General features: G+C 45.2%; 1 protein-coding gene across 1 annotated transcript in view; it reads right to left on the bottom strand.

Moving 5' to 3' along the window:
• Positions 1-3,206: 3,206 nt before the first annotated feature.
• Positions 3,207-22,720, bottom strand: part of LOC146861993 (melanopsin-like) — a 1,224,863-nt gene continuing 1,205,349 nt past the window's right edge. The window contains exon 10 of the mRNA XM_085641148.1: positions 3,207-10,068. Coding sequence (XP_085497274.1) covers positions 9,667-10,068 — 402 coding nt within the window. The 3' untranslated portion in view covers positions 3,207-9,666. The remainder of the gene's footprint in view (positions 10,069-22,720) is intronic.

Genomic DNA, 22,720 nt, shown 5'->3' with positions numbered 1-22,720 from the left:
CCTCTTGATTTCCTTCAGTTTTTGGCCCTTGCCTTTCCGCCATTCTGTTTGCAATACATTGCAGGCTATTGCGGGGTTAAGGGTCGGCCAAAAGTAACCAAGTGATGGAACTGGGGTCAAAGTGTGTATGAAGCTATGCAATGCCTCTTAAGATTGCTATTGTCTGCTAATAGAAATGTATTATTAAAATGTGCTCTTTGTAGTTACATCTGCTTTTGAAATACAGCAATGTCGCATCGTCTAATGTTTTGAAACAGGTTTGATTTTTTTTACTCTAGCCCTGCCCCCCACTGACCACGCCCTCACTGACCCCCACCCCTACTGTTGCGTCCCTCTGCCACAAACCACACTGTAATTTTGGCCCTCGACAGAACGTTTGTGAGTACCCATGCTTTAAAGGATTTCCCTTCCTCTGCAATGCTCACCTGGCATGGCGTCATGCCGGATCTTCTCCACTAGTGAGAAGTGAGCAGTGTGAGCACGCGCACATCCACGTGCCTGCTGTCACTGCAGTCCGGGGAAAAAACGGACCACCTGTGCCAGGGCACAAAACAGAGCCCGATGGAGACCCGTTTCGAGGCCCCCTTTTCAAACACTGCTGGTGCTCAGCACCGGTGAGAACCGGCCCACTTAAAGCCCTGCTGATGGGTAACCTGCAACTTAGAAAGCACAGCAACAAGCGAGTGATGTTGTGAGAAGGCTGTGCAGGAAGTGCTTTTAAGTTCGCAATAGTTTCAGGCTCCTCACAATCATTAAAGTGCACAGCACAGCACATGGGAACGCTGGATGGCTGCTTGTATGTCCAGTTTGTTTTGAATGTATAGAGCTCCAGATATTATGCATTCCTGAGCCAAAAACTGTCCACAGAGAATTAAACAAATTAATTGAACTAACCACGCAATTAGGCCGCTGTATAAGTGATCATAATATTATAATATAAATGATTTTGAGGTAGAAAAATTAGATATTCTTTTCTACTGATATCGACCATTAATATGTTTCCATTTCGCAGCTGCGCTTGTGAGAAAATAACCACTCAAGACACAAAACAGAATGTAAATAAAATATAATTCCATATTTTTTTCATTTAGTAGGTATAAACATAGCCTATTGCCAACAAGTCACAAAACACGGATCTAGCGCTAACATAGTCATCCTATGTTCTGTGAAATATGAGTGTGGTTGGTGGCGGGTTCCATATTAGGATAATAAAAGGACCTGCTGTGCGTGTGCTAACAATGCAATTTCGAGTTTTTATTTTGGGAGCAGCCTGGTGAAAACATATTTCTCGAACACCACCGCATACTTCAAACTGATTCAAGACACTGTTTACGTTTTCTACACAATTCTTTAGTGGGAAATCGATCTGTTCTGGGCGGGAGCCATTTTGGATTTTATAAGTCTTCCTTCGCATTAGTCCATGCTTTTTTAATTTTCCAAAAACAAGTGACAAAACAATACTTTTTTGTTTAGAAAACAACCATCTTGTGACAGTTAATGCCGACCTTCAGAGGTGTTCAGGCTGAGGCCCAAGGGAGGGTGGTCTCCGTGTGCTGAGCCTGTGAAGCGATGAAGGAACAGGGAATTAAAGAACAAACAAGCTTTCTCACCAGGCTCCTGCTTTGTAAAAGAAATATAAATGTCTGCAAAGTGTTAATCGCTGCTTGGGAGCCAGCACGGGCTTTAATTGATGGAGCCACTTGAAAGTTACTGGTGACAAAGATTTATACTTTTTGAGAAGTAACGTTACCAGCTGCTTTCTGAAGTTGTCCTTTTAATGGTCACACAATATTTTTAAATACGTTGTTTTTTTTTTTATCTCAAACGCTAAATCCTTTTGCTCATTTTAAGACACACGATCTTGTGCTGTGTACAATACAATTATAAAATGATAACTTGCATATTCACACTTCTTTCTGTGACAGGCTGGTACCTCGTAGCGCTCTAAACACACGTCACGATTCCCCACCCACCGCTCCAGCCAAGATTCAGTTCTTTGACTCTTTGGTTACACACACAGACATCTGCAGTGACTGTAATAACCAACTGAGGTTCCATAACGTAAAAGAGAGCATTTCCCACAGATGAGTTTAACTTCCATTTGTTTTTCGTTCAAGATGTATGCATTATTTTATATGCAGCTACCTGAAAGTGAAAGACCAACAAAACAGTAATAAAATGTTTTGTACATTTCAGCCACGGCTTTGACCCCCACCCCACATTCAGGGACCCTGCCCCCTTTGCACTTGGGATCCCAGTGGGCATACGTTTATGCACTTTAACTGCTGCCGATAGCATGCATGCTTACTGCGTTATACCCCATTCTGACATCTGAAAGTGAGAATAGTGTGCAAATTGTGTACTATGGGGCAGATTTATGACGACTGGCGCATCCCTGCATATCAGCAGGGATGCGCCAGTTATTATGCGCCACAGCTGCGCCACCATGGATGCGCCGCATTTATAATGCGGCGCACCATGGGGCAAAAACGGCACAGATGCGTGACGCATCTGTGCCGAAAAGTGGCGCATTGCTGGAGTTGCGTCGCAAGCGCGACGCAGCTCCAGCAATGATCTGGGGGGCCCTATCTGTACAATGCTGCGTCAATCCTTACGCCTGCTTCAAGCAGGCGCAGGGTTTTGACGCAGCATTGGCTCAAAAGTGACTGAGTGAAATCTTGTAGATTTCACTCAGCCACTTTTAGGAGGCGTTCCTGCGCCGGAACGCCCCCACCTGCCCTGGAACGCCTACATGTGGCGCAGGGCTTTACAACGTGACGCATCTGGGTGATGCGTCACGTTTGTAAATACCCCGCACCATGGCGCAGGATTTGCGCCGCTGCTGCGTCACAAAAGTGACGCAACGGCGGCGCAAAAGTGGCGCAAGTGCAACATAAATCTGCCCCATAGTGAATACTACTACCCTTGGCAATATTATTTACTGTGAGATCAGGTAGCACCCTGAATTATGGGAACCTACTTTGTGTGATAAACTGACACTGCCTCAGTGGCATTTTAAAGATTTTGGGGACCCTGGGCAAGACACATTTTGGGGACCCAGGTATGGAACATAGGGGCATATTATCAAGAAACGGCGTTAAAATTATCGCCGCTTTAGCGGCAGAAAACTGCTGCTAAAGCGGCGATAATGGGCTTGATAATATGCCCTTGAGAATTCCCATAGAAGCCCATGTTCTGGTGTCAACATGGGCTTCGATTGGAATTCTCTGCGGCATATTATCAAGTCCATTATCGCCGCTTTAGCGGCAGTTTTCTGCCGCTAATCCAGCGATAATTTTAACGCCGTGCTTGATAATATGCCCCATAGTTTTTTACTCATTCCATCCTAATTCAAGCCTGCATGATGCCAAACTATTATAAATTACGGGTTAAACTTTAACAGAGTCACACAAAACAGTCGTAATATGTCTTGCCCAGGACCCAAAAAATCCTTAAGATGACACCACTAGATATAGTCAGAAATAGAGATAGGTGGAGAAGGAGAGAGGTTTAGATAGAGGAATGTGATAGTGAGTGGTCAAATAGCTAGAACGTTAACTTTCTCAGTAGGGCCTGTTGAAGGTGGGAGCCCTGAGCAATTACCCACTTTGAAAATGCCTCAAAACGTCTCTGCATGGACTGGAAAACAAATGAGCCCCTTTGATATTCTGCCTACAGAAGGACTGTGCCGCTAAAGCCGGATCTGTTGGAAGAACACAACTGGCAACATTTCTAAGAAGCTGACATTTAAACACTGAACTTATGTGCAGAAAAAAGGCTGGTATTTTCTGTAAACTTTTATAACCTTTGGGACTAGTGTAGGATTTTAAAAATAAGAAAACAGGAATGCAGCTAGACAGGGGAACGAAGGATCCATGAAACAGACAGATTTGTTTCTCGATGCCTTTTTGGAATCAGGTGCTTCATATTGTGCTAGTACAAAAGGCTGGTGCAGTATGTCCAACCCTGACAATTATTAACTGCCAATATGGCTGAGACAATGACACATTGACTGCTTAATTTGAACCGGTGTCTACCGGTGGGGGCCGCCGGCACTCATTTTTGGGGACCAGCACTTTTAATGCATTAGACATATACCAAGAGCAGGAGTGGGAAAAACTAAGTGGAAAGATGAAGTAAGAGAAAGGTGGAAACACTTCATAAAGGGATAAAGCAAGAACCTGTACTAGTGAGACAAAGGGGGAGGGAGTATCTGGCAGTGGATTAAAGAGGAATGAGGTGGATTGAAAACTATGCAGCCTTTGCAATGGGCGCCCTGGTTGCAGGCCTCTGAGCAGGGCTTTGGGCACTGGCACCCATTCTTTTACGAATTAAGCACTGGCCACATCTGGTGTGTGCCAAGCAAACTACCACTGGTTTAAGGATATGAGGGAAAGTAAGAGAGCTATGTGGATCAGGTATGTTATTTTAATGGTCCAGAGCATAAAAAAATAATATTTTTTGGGGAATTATATTAAATAGTTGGTACATTGGAATGCTGTCAAAACATGCTAGAGAAGGATACACTGTTTTACTTTTTACAACAATTACAAATGAGATCAACTGAACTATTGATTAGACCAGAACTCCCCTGAGTGAAGGGACACTTCCTCTTTGTAAATATACCCAGGACAGATGCCAATTTTTTAATAGTTAGTGTTAGAATAACTGGCGCATGATAGCATAACAAGAATAACCAAATGAGCCAATCTTCATAATCCTAGGAACTCCTCCAATTTCCTGAGTCAATATCCCTGAGCACATGTTTCACCCACACAGGGCTATTTATATCTAGCTTTGGACGAAATTGTATGAGAAACATGAGGCAGGTTAAATCTGCCCCTGAGTTTATATCGATGTGTTGGGACAGAAGATCCGATGCACAACACTTGGGACTGTGCTTCCCTGCCCTGTCATGTTTCCCTACACTGTCTGAGAATTTTTGTTTCTGCCTCAGTGAGTCTCTCAATCATGAAAGCTCAAAGAGGGCCTTCCTATTAAAATGGACTGAGCCCCAGAGCAGGGCTCTGAAGTTAAGCGGGCACCCAAAGCACACCCTTCTTTAGGGGGAGGACCACTGTCAATTAATAGTGGACTTTGTGGGAGTGGCAATGAAGGCAACATGATTACTAGTGAAGGGGCAGGTCTACTGGCTTCCCTTCTGTAAAAGGTTCAGCTGATTTTTGATAATCATGTTATGTGTTTCAAGGGTTGAGTGTAAGGACTGTGGGCCATATGTAGGTAACATAACATTTAATACCGAATTTTACCGATTCGGTATTTATGAATCGGTAAATAGTAGGTAGGTAATTAATCGGTAATCATTACAGATTCGGTAAATATCGGTATTTATGAATCGGTATTTACCGATTTGGTAATAATGCATCCCTTCCCATTGATTCCTATGGGCCTGGAGGCCCATAGGAATGAATGGGAAGCCAGTTACTATTACCGATTCGGTAAATACCGAATCGGTAATAGGGGAGGCATTATCATGGGTGGCAGGGTGTCACATTGACACCCTGTTGCACCCCTGATTCGTGCATGTGTGCACATGTGGCGCACATACATGCCCTAAGGGCATGCATGTCTGCCACATGGCACTTCACAAATTGCACAAAAATGCTTTTTTAAAGGTATTCGTCATTTACCATCAACTTGTAGTTGGTGGTAAATAACGAATCCAGACACCAATTATGCACTCACTTGAGTGCCCCCTACATAGCATTTCTGGATTTGGTATTTACCGAATCGGTATTTTACCGATTTCTTAAAATTCCGATTCGGTAAATACCGAATCCAGAAATCAGCCACCTACATCTCAAGTGCCTCAATACCGGTCGGTAACGGGATATTTACCGAATTTCGGCCGTTACCGACCAGTATTTGGCTTCCTACATATGGCCCTGTGTGCGTGTTGGTGAGAGTGGTGTTATTTGTTTTGGATTCAACATGTGTGCAGGCAATTTGAAATGGTGGACTGCTTGGTGCAGGCTGTGTAGAAGTCTGGACACAGGGAAATACATCCTTTGTGTATTCCTCCGCACCGCCCCTGCGATTAGGTTTTAGTGGGATACAGTGTCCTGTGGGTGGAAGATCCCCAAAGAAGTTGAACTAAAAAAAAGTGCTGATTGATCAACTCTGATGGCCACTACCTTTTTCAACAATCACACATGGCCTAGCAAGGAGCAGCGCACCAGCACAGTTGAGGAAGACTGAGTTCAATAGAAGGCACATACGTGACTGCTGCCCACTGCCAGACTAGCACCAAGTCGGAGTCAAGTATGTATCTGACAGTTCTGTTAGAACTACTTTGTAAAACGCAGAGCCTTGCCTTCTGTGAGACGGGACAATGATCTACCCCCCCCCCCCAGAGGGTTGCCTTGCTGATAGAGAGAGTTTTGTACGCCTAACTGCGTGCAAGGACTTCTGGGAGCGATCAAGAGGTCTGCAATGCCAAAAGGCACAAACTCACCGAGCTCCTAACAACATCTGTCTGCATTGCTTGAGATCCATGAGAGGAGTTGCCAACTACTTTGTGATCATGAGCCTACTTTTCAACTAACCCTTACCACCTCTGGCCAGAGGAAGTTGGCAGCTTAGCTAGGCGAAGAAGTGCTGAAGAAAGAAGCGTTGACCATATACAAATCTTGAGTTGTGGTCCCTGAGACATCAGTCCTTGTGTGGGTCTCTTGTCCATTGCTTTGGCTTGACTTGTCTGATTCTATACCCCCGGACCTGTAAGCAACCCTGATTAGCCATTATAAATTGTAGTCCTTGAATCGTAGCCTTTGGGTGAGTGGATTAGGTTAGTGGAGTCCAATGACTGATGCCTCAGTATGGGACACCAGTCTCTGTCCCTGTAACCCCCCTTTAAGTTACTCCAGGCTTCCAAGATTAATGAGTGGTCATTGCATACTTGGAAGGTGGGTCTTTGAGCAATTGAATTGGTCTGCAGAGAGTTCGGAAAAGTGTATCAATACCTCATAAACACTCTGAATGATAGGAGCAGACCTCATACTGTGAGAATATAAATATTCTTCATAGCTTTAACTTAAAGTATAGCATTTGGAGCCGGTGGCTGTCGGGTAGTAGCAAAAGAGATATGAAGCTACATATGTGCTTATGATTGTTGGCAACGCAGACTATTGCTAGACCATAGACCAGAGGATCATGAAACTGATCCAATGAATATCATTGTGTATAGACTACTGTTTTGAGGCAAATGTAGCACTTAGCAGCTAGATGCTATTATGTTTGGGGTCTGATTTATGGCTTGGAATGAAGTTTTCAAGTTTTGTTTTTTATGTTCTTTTTTTTAATAACATTTTATCATATGTGTATTATTTTTATGAAGTACTGCACTGACGGAAGGGATAGTCTTATTGGGTGATCGTGTTGTGTTCTTCTGCATTTTGAGTGTTCATTAGTAAGCCTTGGACTTGTTTGCTGTGATTCAGAGTCAAATGCAGTAGGGGAGTATTTGGAAATTCAATTTGAGAGTCCAATAGTATGGTGGGTCTAGCAGACCAGTGAATACCATTAACATATGGAAACTCAAGGAGCAGCAACAAAGAGGATGCAGATGTTATAAACATGCCAAATATGGCTTAGCACAATAGTCCTGATCTGCAAAATACTTGTGGATGAGCTAAGTTTACCACTGCACACAAAGTTCCATGCGTACTTTAGGCCTCATTTATGAAAAGTGTTGCATCGCTGCGTGAAAACAGTGATGCAACACTTTTTAGAGCGCCCTCTTTGCGACACCATAAATGCACCGTATTTACTTGATGGCACTCCATGTCGCAAGAATTTACAGATACGTCAGTATTCCTGACGTACCTGTAAACCCAAAAGTGGTGCATTGCTGGGGTGTGCCTAAAAGCAGACGTAACTCCAACAATGTGTCCTTTCACATGGGGAAAGTCTCATGGGAAAGGGCCTGCATCACTCCTTACGCCTGCTGTAAGGATTTGACGCAGTGGCATCCTTGAAGTGTCACAGTGAAATCTCATAGATTTTACTGCAACACATTTCTAAGCCTTGTCTGTGCTGGAACGCCCACCCTGCATACATTCTACATGTCACAGGTATAATGTAGTGACGGGGGTTTACAAAGTGACACATCTGCTTAGATGCATTACTTTGTAAATATGGCGCAGTGACGCAACGGCAATGTAAAGCCCTCATAAATAAGGCCCTTTGAATGTAACTGTTCTTGTTCTAACAAATAAAAAAAGATTTGTTTGTATTCAAAGGTCGTTTGTCCACATTTTGGTCATATTGTGCACTTTTTGGGCTGTTTATTTTACTGGCTCACTTCTTCTGTTTGAATTATTTGTAGTCTAAAGAAGACATTATTGTTTTTTGATTCTATCAGTTGTTTTAATGCCTGTGCATCCATGTCTAGTCACGGCATTCCAATTATATTAGTTGAGTTTAGTTTCTTTTGAGGACCTCTATGGAGAATTATTGGCGAAAACAAAGAATCAAAAAATTCAATTTTTCTGTCCAGGTAAATTAAATTGCTGTGAAATGAGCGCCATTGCTTTTATGTAGGGGCTTAGTACACGAGTCCATACAACAACTCACTCAGTAGCATGGCAGCATCTCAGATGGAAGGTGAACAAGTAGGAGATAAGAGTGAATGGGAGAGATTGCCCCGCCCCGTCCCACTGGACAAGCCACGGTATGTCACAGTAGACTTGCACTATAGACAGAGTCTGAGTTGTGTGCTGTTAGGTTTACTAAGTTTAGTGAATCTGGGATTGGGTTAAAATACATGGGTGGATGAATGGGATTGCCCATGCTCTACCCATGGAATGCCTTCCCAGCGCAGAGTAACGCAAGGCAGTGATTAGTGCTACCTTGCGTTACTCTAGGTTTACTAAGCCATGTAGAGCCTTGCAAGGTGGCTTTGTGTAGCTTAGTAAATACCCCTAAAAGGCTTGGGTTGACTTGCTTCACCTTGCGTGAAGCAAAGGCAATGCAAGCCCTTTGTAAATCTGGGCCCCAGTTTTTCAAAACTTATCATTAGGTAACCTACACATTGGACACTACAAGTAAGCAAAAGAGACAGTCATACCTATGTATGTCAATGGAAATGAGATGTCAGAGCTGCCATCAGGCATTGCTTTTTATGGATATTTCAGTGTTTACAGCTTCAAAACACAACTACCCCTATTTGATTTGTTTCATATCCTATTTTTGTTGTCTCATGTTAGTTTCATGACACATCCACCAGTGACATACAAATCAATGAAAAAGAGGTAACTTCCACCAGAAAAATCTAAAAAGTAAACATTTGGTAGTAAATCAGATTAGAGAGTGTTGGCTTATTGCCCACCTCATGTGTGCAGTGTAAATGCTCATCAGAAGAGAACATATTAGGATCCTATTTCTTCTGCCTTCGTTTCTCCTTCAATTTTCAAAAGGGTAGTAATGACATCTAAAAATGCCAAACTTTATTTGCACATTTGTGTGTAGTCCATCTGTGTTTCAAGATGTATTTGCTGAAACCATAAACCATGGATATTGGAGTCTAAGCAGGCGTTGTAATACAAAGTGTCATAATGGTGTCCTTTTTGTATTTCAATAACCTGTGAGGGTATTAACCAATAAGAAGTAATTTGAAGAAAGGATATAAAACTGGCTTTATAAGGTTTAAGACATCATCTTATCAACTGCTTGTAGAATATCCGTGGATGTGCTAAGCCCCTCCAGATCCAATAAGTTGGTATTGACATGAAAGTTAAACAAATCATCATCTTCATCAACCTCTTCCTCCTTTTTAGATTGATGTTCTTCTTGGTAAAGAGTGGTTTCAGATGTGGGGATGACAACAATGCGTGGTATTGTGGCACGAATGATCCAGTCAAGGCTCACATTTCTTTCCATTGACTGTATTGTGTCCTGTTGCAGCTCTTCGCTACTGTCTTTAATGCTGGTCTCCAAGCCAAGAGGGTACGAGATAGTGCTGACCGAGCTTGAAACAAGAAGTTCCTGTGTGTTCTGTGGTACAAGTTTCCTTTCTCGCTTTTCCGGCTTCCTTAAGGATGGTAAGACCTATGGTAAATAAACAATGGACATGTTTTAAACCTGTTGGGCACATTCACTTTCAACGTTCTCAGCATGGAGCCAACTTACAATGTTATCAAAACAAATGTTCAGTATATTGTGTACATTTATGTGTTAGCACATACAGTTAAACTGGGTCAATAATACACTTTGTAGGTTTTTGTGTTAATATTTTGGATTGAGGTCATCAGGGAAGGACACATTTCTGTATTTGGCAAGAAGATCAAATTTAGTTGGTCGTTAATGGTAGCTATGTGCAAAGTTTCCTACATATTTGAGGCCTCTTGTAGATCCCGATTACTGGTGTGCCTGTAGTTCAGGGTTTCCTTCTTTTCCTATGCCTATTCAGCGGCATTGTTCCCCCCCAAACTAACAATGTTTCTTCGCCAATTTTTTTTTAAATGAATCTTTTTTACTGAATTTTATAAAACAACACATATAACAAGCAGAACACCATTGACAAGTGTCTTCAAGGGACAATACAGCAACAATTCGGTCATGTATCTCATAGAAAGTCAAAAAGAATGATACAGCAGCAATTCCCATTCATATTCTCATGGTGCTTGATTCAAGGAGTGCTCCTATTATGGACTCTAGGGCTCCCAAAGGCCGCCTCACCCATTCCCTTGTTCAATCGTCACAGGGACCAAATCTTTTCCCATTTTTTGGGGGTACCCTCACCTAAAAATATGTTTTTTTCAGCCAACATGCACCAGGCCATATATTTTTTCCATCCGGCCACAGTTGGTGCATCTCACATGCCCCACATACATGCTATATTTCTTTTGGAAACTGATAAGCCCAGTGCTAACCACAATTTATTGTACCTAGGTGGTGGGTCATTCCCCTAGATGTGTAGGCGGCACATCTTTGCCTAGTCTGGGATCTTTCGTCCTATGGTCTCTCCGGTCAGTTTTTGCAATGCCAGCCAGTAGGACCAAATTTTAGTACAAGCCCATATCATATGGAAGAATGTGCCCCTCTCCCCACAACCCCAGAGGCACAGATCCAATGGGCCAGAACCCATGGCAAAAATGGTGGTGCGAGTGTGGTATGAACAGTGTAGGATTCGTAGTTGAATAAGATGGAACACCAATTTGATAGCCACCTCCTGAAAATCCCAGGTGGCCTTGTCCCACTCTCCCTCCTCAAAGTGTCTCACATCAATCTCCCATTTAGAGCCTAGAGTTGAAAGGATGTCCAGAGAGTTATTAGTTAGTTTCTTATAGATAAGTGAGATGGTCTTTTTCGGGAGTGGTTCCATGAGGATGTGGTCCTTCAAAGGCAAGGCCTTAGGGATCAAGGTATGAGTGGGAATATACCTCAATAGCGCGTGCCGGAGTTGTATATATTTAAAAGTTTCCGTGAGTGCTAGCTCATATTGAGACTGCATTTCAGCAAAACTGAGCACAGAATCAACGTTTCAAATGATTCCCAAAGTTGATATGCTGATAAGGCTTCATTTTGTGAATCCCTTGAGCTTCCCCACCTCTTTCAGGGCATCACTGAACCGCAGGGGGTTAATCTCTGTTAGTTTTCCTTTCCATCCAAAAAAGGCTGTAGCAGCCATCCAGACCTGGACCACAGTTTGGGTCTGAGGCAGAAACCAACTCGATGCATTCAATTTGTAGAGTACTCCCTGGTATCCCCACGAGAACCTCTCCAAGCGTAGTGCTGAGTCATCCCAGGCAGCAAATGCCCAGTTATTAACCACCACCAATTGTGTGGCCCAGTAATATTGTCTGATGTCTGGGAGGCCAATTCCCCTATCATAGACTCCACGTGTGAGATTTTTGAGGACTATAAGGGGTGGGCTCATATTCCATAGAAGGAGGCGGAGTAGAAACTCCGTCTTTCAAAAGAATTTATCAAGCATGCAGAATGGAGTGTTTTGGAGGGCATACAATATCCGAGGCAGCCTCATCATCTTGAATATCACCACTAGGGAGAGCGGCAATTCCCTTCAATGTTGGACGTCCCCTGCAAAGCGGACCAGTATAAGTTCTGCTGATAGAAGAGATGGGGATCGTTTGTGATGCAAATTCCTATATATTTAAAGCTCTCTTTAGACCTTGCCAGATGAACATCGCTGGGCAGAACAGGCATAGGACCCATAGTTAAGTGCATCAAGGATTTATCCCAATTGACTGTATATCCCGAGTGTCGCCCAAAAGTTCTCAGAATCTGAGTCAGTCTGGCAATTGTCATGGGGGATCTGTAACATAGAAGAGGACATCATCGTCATATAGTGAAATACGCTCTTCACAAGGTTCCCCAATATATACCCCGTATCAGTGGGTCTTGTTGGATCCATGCTGCCAGGTGTTCCAATGCCAGGGAGAAAAGTAATGGAGAAAGTGGGCAGCCCTGCATTGACATCCTATGGAGGACAAAGTTGTGTGAAACTGTCCCGTTTACTCGGATGTGTGCCATGGGGTCTTTATATAGAAGGCGCATCCAGTCTAGTTGGGGCAAAACCCCATGTGCTCCAGCACTCCAAACATGTAGGTCCACTCCAAAGTGTTGAATGCCATGGAGGCATCCATAGATAACACTATTGTTGAAACCACCTCTAGACCCTGCCATAGCCCCAAAGAGTCTACCGAGATTCAGACTGGGCCCCCTGTTTGGCATGAAGATGGATTAATCTGAGTGGACCAAAGATGTTATTATCTGATGAAGACGGATGGCAAGGAGCTTAGCTAGGAGTTTAATTTCTAAGTTAAGGAAGGAGATGAGTCAATATGAGAAACATTTATCTGAAGGCTTCCCTGCCTTATGAACCACCACTATCGCTGAGTGTCTTTGACCCTCCAGGAAGGCACCTGATAGAGTGCGCCTCCGACCACATCTTCAAAATGTGGGATTCTAACTTATTGGTAAGACGTTTATATTGCTATGTGGGCAGACTGTTTGGGCCCATCGCTTTGCCTCAATTAAGGGTGTGTAAGGATTTAACTATTTCTTGTGGATGTGTGTCTGCTTTAAAGAGTTATTTTTGGTCAGCTAACAAGGCTTTCACATATTCACAGAATATAAATGTTCATAGTAGTCTGCAAATATGTCAGTTATCCCCTTTGGGACTGAATTGACCACCACAACGTCAGTGGCAACTTGGAAGACACAAAATCGCACCTAGTAAATTTTTTAAGCCAGGCCAGTAGCTGTACCACTTTATTTCTGATGTCATAAATAAGTCTCTGGGTGGGTATATGACAGGCTTTAGCATTGTCTTTGGCCAAGCCCCTATTTTCCTTTTGTTTAAGTCTAAGGTTGTGTGTTTGATCTGGGTCTGTCCCTTGGTTTTCAAACTGCTCTAGGGCCAGTATGTCAGGTTCCAGGGTCTGGAGTTGTTCCTGACCTTTCTAATCAACCCCCAAATTCAGAGAGTAGGCCTGTCACTGTTTTATACGCCTCCCAATATGTTAGTGGTGAGTCAAAATATCTCTTACTAAGTTCACAATAAGAAGTAGTTGCTAATTCTAATTTGTGCATTAATGTTTTATCTGTAAGGTGCCAAGCATGAATGACTTTGGGTCCTTGAGGTCTAGTATTATGGCCCCATACCTCCAGCCACACTGGGAAGTGGTCCAATATTCTTCTAGCCAAGTGGTGTGTATCTGCAACCTGGGCCATATTAGCTGTCTGAGTGAATATATAGTCTAATCTGGAAAAGCTATGGTGTACTACGGACATGCATCTATATTGGCACCCCAACAGGTGGAGGAGGTGCCAAATTTCAGCGAGCCCCAGCGCTGAGACAAAGGCATCCAGTTTGGATCCTAACGGACATGACGAGCCTGAGATTTTCTGTCTACATCTTCGGCTAATGTGGCATTGAAATCTCCACCCATGACCAACACTCCAACACGTAGTTGTAGCAGGGTAATACTCAACCCCAATAGCTTGAGACGTTTATGGTGTGGTGGGACATATACTAAGCAAAGATTAATTGGGATCCCCCCCCCCCCCATGTTCCTGATTTAGGAGCAAATTCCCAGTGGGGGTCTGTCCAAGACTTATCTGGAAAGAACTGTATTTTTTAATAGAATGCCAACCCCTCTGGAGTCACTAGTATATCCTGTATGTGCAATCAATAAATATCCACCTCTCATCAGGGCCCTACAGGAGTTGCCTAGGAGATGAGTTTCCTGTAATAATATGACACCCGGACTGTGTCTTTTAATGTACTGGAACACCATCTCATGTTTGATTTTGTCACCCATCCTGTGTACATTCTGTTGGACTTGGCCCTTTTTACAGGATCATCCCTGAACTTTTTGCCTTCCTCCTGCATTTTTTCTGACCCATTGTTGGAGTTTTTATGACTCTGGGCACCTTACCACTGCTGATCAGTGCTTAAGTGCATATGCTCTCTATTGTAAATTGATGGAATGGATTAGTGACTCCATGATTGGCTCGTTTGACTTATGTGTCAGACCCTAGTACAGTGCACCATGTGTGCCCAGGGCCTGTAAATCAAATGCTGCAGGTGGGCTTTCAGCACTGGTTTTGCCACCCACAGACGCAGCTTGTAAAATGTGTCTCAGGCCTGCCATTGCAGAGCCTGTGTGCAGCCTGGGGCTGCCATGTCGACTTGGCAAGTGCACACACTCGCCAGTCCCTAAACCTTCCCTTTTCTACATATTAGTCACCCCTAAGGTAGGCCCAAGGTACCCTCATGGGCAGGGTGCATTGTATGTAAAAGGTGGGACATGCCCTGATGTGTGTGGCATATCCTGATAGTGAATTATAGCCAATTTCGTTTTTCACTATTGCAAGGCTACATGCTCCCATAGGCCAGAATGGGCAGTTTGATTATAACATCTTATAATCCTAACTGACCCAGGGAACAAGGTAGAAATTCGAATTTAGTATGCCTGGACTCAGAATGATCAAATACATATTTTAGTAAACTTGGTTTTAACATTTTGTGTTTGAAAATACCACTTTTAGAAAGTAGGTATTTTCTTACCTAACCATCCAGCCTGCCTCTGCTAGGTTGTGTATTGCATGTCTGGTTTGTGAGTGAAAGGGGCTGGGGTGGCTCCAGGAGACAGGGTGAGTCAGCACTAGGCTCAATAGACCTATCTTCATTGGGAGTGCTGGGAGGAGTAGCACCTGAGCCTGAATAGGGCTGTGCCTGCCTTCCACAATGCTGGCTCCACCTCCTATGGTGCGTCTGATGACCCTGACCGACACTGACAAAGGAAGACGTTGTGAACTGGCAGAATGCACCCAGAACTGGTTTGGACTAGGTACAGACACTCTCTGCCTTCCTTCAGAGACAAAGGATTTGGGTATATAAAAAGGGGGACCCAGACCCCAGAACTTTAGATCACTTCTGGGAATCAAGACAAACCTTTGCTGAGGAGAAGAACCAAGAAGCTGAAGGAGGAGACTACTCCTGTGCTGTGTGTTTGGGGGTTGGCCTGCAGTGGTTGCTTTATTGCCAAAGAAAGGAGAAAAAGGACTGAGTGTACTTTCATCATCTTGAAGAAGAATATCCAGGGGCTTGAACTCAGCTTGCCTCCTGCCTGAAGTCTCAGGGATACAAGACTTCACCACCAGCTCCCCCCTGAATTCCTTTGCTGGCAATTGAGGTGCCTGCTGTTGTGCTGGGCCTTCTAAGAGACTGCATGTAACTGGGAGCTGGAAGCATGACTCAACAAAGAAGAAGCGTGTCGCCGCCGCAGTAGTTGTCATCGTATCGCTGAGTAAGCGTGCTACCACTGCCGCTGTCACCATCGCATCCCTGAAGCGCGTCGCATCCGCGGTGAGCGTGCTGTCGCCGTCGCATCACCGGAGAAGCGTGTCACAGGGCCTGTCACGGCTCAGAAGTTCACCGAGTCGCCGTCGGGCGTGCACGCATCGCATCTACGTTGTGGCACTGTAACCAAGACACCATTTTGTCGCATCGCACCGGAGCGTCATCACATCAGATGCAGTAATAAACCAGCACGTCAACTCCCCACACAGTAAGGAAGCGAGCCTCAACTCCCCTGTGCAGCAGTAAGGAACCGACGCATCCGCTACAGAGTGTAAGGAACAGTGCATCACCTTCCCTGGGACCCTTTTGTTTGTTTTGCGTTACACATCCCAGGTATTTTGAGAGTAAACTGTTGCATTTAAAATCTAAAGTGAACTAAGCTATTTCTACCATCTTAAAGTCTTATTTTTCATTACAGTATTGTGGATTTTTGTCATTTGGGCTTGTGTTAAGTCTAGTAAAGATACATATTTTTCTAAACTGGTGTGGTGTCCATTTGTAGTGGTTTCACTGTATTACTGTATGTGTTCACAAATGCTTTACACACTGCCTCTGAGATAAGCCTGTCTGCTTGTGCCAAGCTACCAAGGGGGTGAGCAGGGGTTATTTTAGAAGTGTAGCCCCTTACCCTCACTAGAAGCAAGGGTCCATATTTGGTCAAAGGTACCTACCTCTGCCAACTAGAGACCCCCAGTTCTAACACATTCCATGAAAGGATTTTAAGTCGGGCATTGGGATTCACACTTCATATTCTTGTGATGTGTGTTCGATAGTGGGATGTGCCACCCCAAATGCCGCACTGGTCCCAAGGGGTCAAACTAGTCCACCCACTGTCACTGCTCTACAACTCCAAATTGAACTCTTGTTTCCCAGTAACAACCCCCCCTGCCACCCTAGATGGCGGGTTCAAAATTACCCTCCTGACCCCAACTAGCAAGGTGCGTGTCACCCCAGAAAATGATGTAGTACATTTAGAATTGGCGGTGAAATTGCCAGCATAAACCCCAACTCTAGTGCCACCCACCGCAGCCTGCCAGGCCAAGGGGGTAAGGTACCAGTGTTTGGCCCTCTTAGGGGAAGGCCCCAAGCCAGCAGTCTGTCGGCGTGTGTCACTCCCCCCTCTCCATCAGAAAGGTGGCTATGATAACACCTGAGATGTCACCCTACCCCAAACCAAAGGGCCCTACCCCAAACCAAAGGGCCTCTCACTTTTCAGAATGATAGGGCCGGTTTGTGGCGACTCTCAGCCCCCTATGCAGGTACAGAAACAGACTCTGGGCCCAAGTATCAAACCATAGGGGCCTTTACGCTCAGTGTCTCCAGATCACATGTCCAGGGAAGTAGGAAGTCCTTTTTGGCATGGGACATGGGCCAGTAACAAGGCCCAGGGATGCCCTCTATCCACAACACAGTCTCTCGGATGCCTTTCCTGTGCAGTCTTCATTGTGTGTCCTCTCACCAGTTGTTCTCCGCTGGGGCCCTCCCATGCATACTGCAGCCAGAGGCAGCTTTGCACTCACTGCAGGCCTTTGCCACTGGACTCCTCCAGTCTCAGAGCAGCATCTGTGGCTGCCATCATGTACTTCCCCTGGGGCCTCACTCAGGGCTCACGTTGCCACAACCCAGGCAGGACCGCTCGTTGTCCAGGTCACTATCGGCCCTCTAGCTGATCAGCACCGGGCCGCGAGTTAGTCGCACTGTCGCGGGTTTGGCCACCAGGGCCAGACTGGGAACAGAAACCGGCCCTGACACACTGCTGAGCCGGCCCCCCCTGGGTTGAGGGGCAGTGCAGCCGAGCACTTTGCGAGGGCTGGTTTCGCAGATTTTGTTACAGGGGGCCAGTATCGCCGACCCCGTAAGAAAAACGGCCTCCAGGGGCCCAAAACCAGCCCCCAGCCCAGTGCCTGATATGGCCAGTCCGGCCCTGTTTGCCAGCCACCTCTTTTATCACCAGTTCGAGGTTCCGACAGCAAAATTAACTTCAATCGGGGCCGCGGCTTCACACTCTGCTCTATCCCTTTTTACGGGTCTCCCCGCAGCATCTGAGGTGGGAGGAAATCACTCTGGTATCTCGGCGCCTCCAGCGATTAAAACCTCTTCGCTGGGGCTGCAGGAGATGGACATAGACATGGATGTTAGGGGTTTTGGCGGGTGAGGAGCGAGAGCCGCTTTAACAAGTGGCCATCTTCATCAACGGCTGGCCGTGTCACCGTTCTTTGCAAATCTTAGTCAGTGTTGATACTGGATGTGCAATTTTTGTGAGCCAATGTTGAAGGTGAATGGATGGCGGCTACCTTTTCTGCCTCACAACAAATTAAAAGTAGCAGGAAAGTCACAATTCTAGAATGACAGTCATCACAAGCAGAGAACGTTGTGTCCTACAGATAGTAAGAACTGTATTCACTAAGTACTCACAGAAAAATAATTTAGCCACTTCAAAGTGCCCTAGTTGATAGGCATGTCTGACTGATAATACATGAAAGCACAACTCCATTACAGAAGGAACACCCCAGAAATCAGAGGGAAATATATTAAAATGAGATGATTAGAACACTATGTGACAATGTTTCACAAAGTATAAACATATATTCTAATCTGTCTTCCACATTGAAGAAAGTCAGGTATATGTATCAGGCTTTTGTGTCACAAGTCATACAAAGTAGTGCAAAGTCTTGATATTGTAGTTAGGGTCCTGCCTAAACCTTTTTTGTGCAGGAAAGTTGCCTTTTTTGTAGCACAAATAACATTGCCCTAAATTGCTTCAGAGGCATTATATTGACAGTACTTAAGCATTCCAGCACTTGATTTTCGTCGTAAAGATAGATATTCAAAGATTTTCAAATCTTGTTTTGAATAAATAATTAATACATTCTCGGGGCAGGTGCAAATTCGATTTGAAAAAAAACCCAATATCCGAACATTACACACATTGCATGTGTGATGCACTGTACAGCACGCATCCAGGGGAATATTTATTAACGGCTTTGTGTCGTGCTTGCACTATGCAATATGGTGCAAGCACGACACAAACCCAAAATGCGATTTATGAAGCCACACAAGGCCACTTTGCATGGCCATTAGTGGGTTCATAAATCTGGAGTAATGCAATGCAGCGCAAATAGCCCTGGAAAAGCATTCCATGAGCATTGCGTGGATGTTCCCACACAATTCCCATGGTTTTCGACGCATTCCCAGACCTGGCAGTGCACCAAAAAGATACATGCATTTCTTTATTTCTCCTCATTAATTCTTCTTTCTATGTGTGCAGCATTCAACACTATCATTTGCATTACTTTGCACCTTCCATCGAACAGGTGTCTAAGGAAAACTTTAGGAAATCTGGGTCAATATTTCTAGATGTGAAGAGTGAAATTATCTTTTTGTTAATTTGCAAAAAATAGTCTTGCACGAACGTAAGTGTTTCATAAGCCTAGCAATTTGCAGCCGTATGAAATTACCACATACATTTACTTTTGTGATGATGCATATCAGTTTCATCCCGCAATTGCTCATGTTCCCTGGTATAGCTAGAGTCAGTGCTCCATTTTAGTGGACTTTAGTCCAGGAGAAATACTCTGAGTGATAAATTAAAATCCCACTGCTGGCAGAGATGTTTTAAGCCCTATTTTTGACAGCAAGCTGTCATTCAACCTTCATGTCAACAAGGTTGTGTCATCTGCGTTCTTTATTTAAAAAAAAATTAGGAAAATACTGCCTTACCTTCAGCTGGGAAGACCCTGGTCTCTACCCTAGTGTTTTCTAAAATCGATTATGGGAACGCCCTCTTCCTTAATACTCAGAAACTCGTTCTATCTAAGTTGCAGTCCATACAAAATGCTGCTCCAAGAATTCTTCTTGACATCCCCCGCCGCCAGCCAACTACTCCAGCCATTCGTCACCTGCATTGGCTAAGAGTAGAGGGCCGCATTAAATTCAAGGCCCTCTGCATTGCCTATAAGGCAGTGCATGGCGTCGGTCCAAAGTTTCTGATTGAAGCATTCCAGTTGTATAGCCCCAAGAGACAGCTGAGATCCGCCAACTCCTGCCTGCTTCCGTTACCTCGCACCAGAACGGCAACCTGGGGAGACAGGCGCTTCCTGGTTGCCACACCTAAACTCTGGAACCTTTTGCCACTCACCATAAAAACTGCCCCCAATTTGATAAGCTTTCGTAGGCTCTTAAAGACATGGCTGTTCAATCAGTAATCCTGCGGCTTGGTCTCTCGTTTGTCACATGCGTCGAGACACCTTCGGGTATTTGTTTGCGCAATAAAAATCGCGAAATAAATAAATAAATAAGCAATGTGAACAATTGCCCATCGCTCCCTCCTTCCAAGGCCCTCTCTGGGAAAGTGAACCATCTCTTTATTTCGACTCTGCCTATTCTAGTTTTTCTATCAAGCACATATAGAAAGAGGATTATACCTCTTGGGATTGTTTTGTGCGGGAAGGTGCCCCTTTGTGCACAAAAACAATCCTTGCACCATGACGCAAGGGTGCCTGTGTTGGTGCTAGGCAGCCAAAACAGCGCCAGCATAGGGACAAAGGCAGGAATGCGCCATATTATTTTAAATACAGTGCATTCTTGCCCTTTCAGGGCAACGCCGTACAGCGCAGCAAGGTGAGTGCTTTGCGTTACTTTGCCATAAATATGGCCCCTAATGAGCTAAATATAAAAACATTATCTAAACATAGGTACCCTTTCAGTACAAGTGTACATTATGAATTACACACACACCTTTGCACAAAAGTGCAAAGGTGTTTGTGTGGCAGTAAACAACTGTAGGAGAGTAGGATCTGCACATTATGTTGCCCCCACTTTTTTTCTGATGTTAACACTGGTTTCTGGCTATAGGCTGGCTGGGACGCTGCTAATCAGGGCCCCAGCCTCTCTGTCCTCTCTAAACAACATGGAGTGCATATTAGAGGCACTAGTGATTGGATACTGTGGTACCTTATGAGCCCCTAGTATATGGTACCTTAGGTAGCAAGGGCATAGGTACTACCGTGTATTATGCCACCCCTGGGAAGCAGACTAAATCTGACACCACAGGCCTGCTACTGCAGCCTGGGTGAGGTAGTGTAAGCACTCCTCACCGAGATATAGGTTCACTATGTCTTTACCTACACACACATATAAACCTATCAGTCACCCATAAGGCAGGCCCTATCAATCCTGAGGGTAGGGTGCTTGGTTTCCATGTGAGGGGGCGCCTCTGCCTGAGCAGGGCCCCTCTGCAGGTCTCAGAGTCCATTCTCTGTGGCTGTTTGTGAATGCGGTTAAACCATATACTCTTAAGTGCATTATAACCTCGCGGTAAATGCTAACTCTGGGATGACTGCTTAAAAACATGTCGTGTTTGGTGGAGAAGTGTGGCTCAATGATTAGAACGGCAGACCCTGATGCAGAGGTCAAGCCCGGGACCAGGGTTCAATTCCCCGCCTCGGCGGGTCTTGGGCTCAAAAATTCCACGGACCTGATAATTCTCGCCTCGGTGCCATTCCAATCATGGAGTCCCACTCTGCAACTCTGGGCAATAGCTTGCTTAATCTCCACAACGGCCCCCACAACGCTAAGGATGCCTGGCCTCCACCTTGGGGGTGCCCAGGAGTGGACGCCTCACAGGGAAAGCCAGGATGGGTTCCACAGCGGTATTCATACAAGTGCCTTGAGACCCTTGCGGGTGAGTAGTGCGCTATACAAGTATCAATTTAAATGCTTTGGAATCATACCCCACCCCAGTAACTGGTGTGGGAGTATGATCCCACCCTTCTAGAGGGATAGACATGTATCCACTGTGGAAACACGGTAGAATCCTGAAGAGCCCTGGAATCACAAAATGGATGTATTGGGGCTGGGTGGGTGCACTCCTAGAGTGCTTTGAAGTCCTGCACTGGGGGAGCAGTAGGTTCCTCTGTGCATATGCCAGCTCAAACCGGTTCAGGGGCTACCTGCCCCTGCTCTGGCGTGAAACTGGACAAAGGGAAGTGGGTGTAGCCACCCACTCCCCTGACCCTCCCGTAGGTGGGGTCATAGAGCTAGTCCTTCCTTCTAGTATAAGTTAGGGAACCCTTGCCATTGCAAACTAGATATCCCTGGACGACGCTCTGAAGAAGAATCCTGGACCTTCGACGTTCCACTACCTCTGGAAGACTGAAGAATCTCCCTTGGAGTCAAGGAGTGACTCCCCTGCTTGGCAGGCACCAAAACTTTGAATCAATGGTCGCCAACGTTCCTGCTCCCACCAGAGTCCAAAGTCCCTGCAGCCCCAGAAGTAGATTTACTGACTTCTCTAAGGCCATTTTGAGTCCCCAGCGATGCTGAGGCAAGTGGACCCCACGAGTGATGAGGAACTGCAATACCTGGGTACGGGGCACTATTTTTGAGTGCAACCCCTTCACAACATTCTACAAACTTGTGCATTGGACCACACATGGTCAAAGCCTCCAGCAGAATTTTCTCTGAAGATCAGAGGCCTACCTTGTCCTGAGTGACCATGGGCTCCTGGTGAGTGAATCCTCCCGAGGCGTCTTTGCAATCCCTTGCCGGCTGGCTTGTGGGTCCCCAGAAGACTTTTCTACAATTTCAAAGGGCTCCCCTGGTTGCTCCAGGCCTGCCCTGACTTACCCTTGCTTGGTGAGTCCCTCAGACCTTGCTGGTCTGCACCGCTGACTTTTTACACTCTCCATGAGACTTGCTGTTGCCAAGGCTTGTTGGCTCCAATCTGGTCGCCAGTACCGTAGTAAGCTGCAAACTTTGTGGGGCACGCCGAATCCAGCTCCTGGTCATTGTCGACGCCTCCTGGACCTCGTGACTGAAGAGTCAAGACACCTGTGATCACCTGAAATCACCCGACGACTGTGGGCATCC

Source organism: Triturus cristatus, chromosome 2_2 (genome assembly GCF_964204655.1).
Source record: "Triturus cristatus chromosome 2_2, aTriCri1.1, whole genome shotgun sequence".
In the NCBI taxonomy this organism is placed as follows: Eukaryota; Metazoa; Chordata; class Amphibia; order Caudata; family Salamandridae; genus Triturus; species Triturus cristatus.
This window is presented reverse-complemented; position numbering and strand designations above follow the sequence as displayed.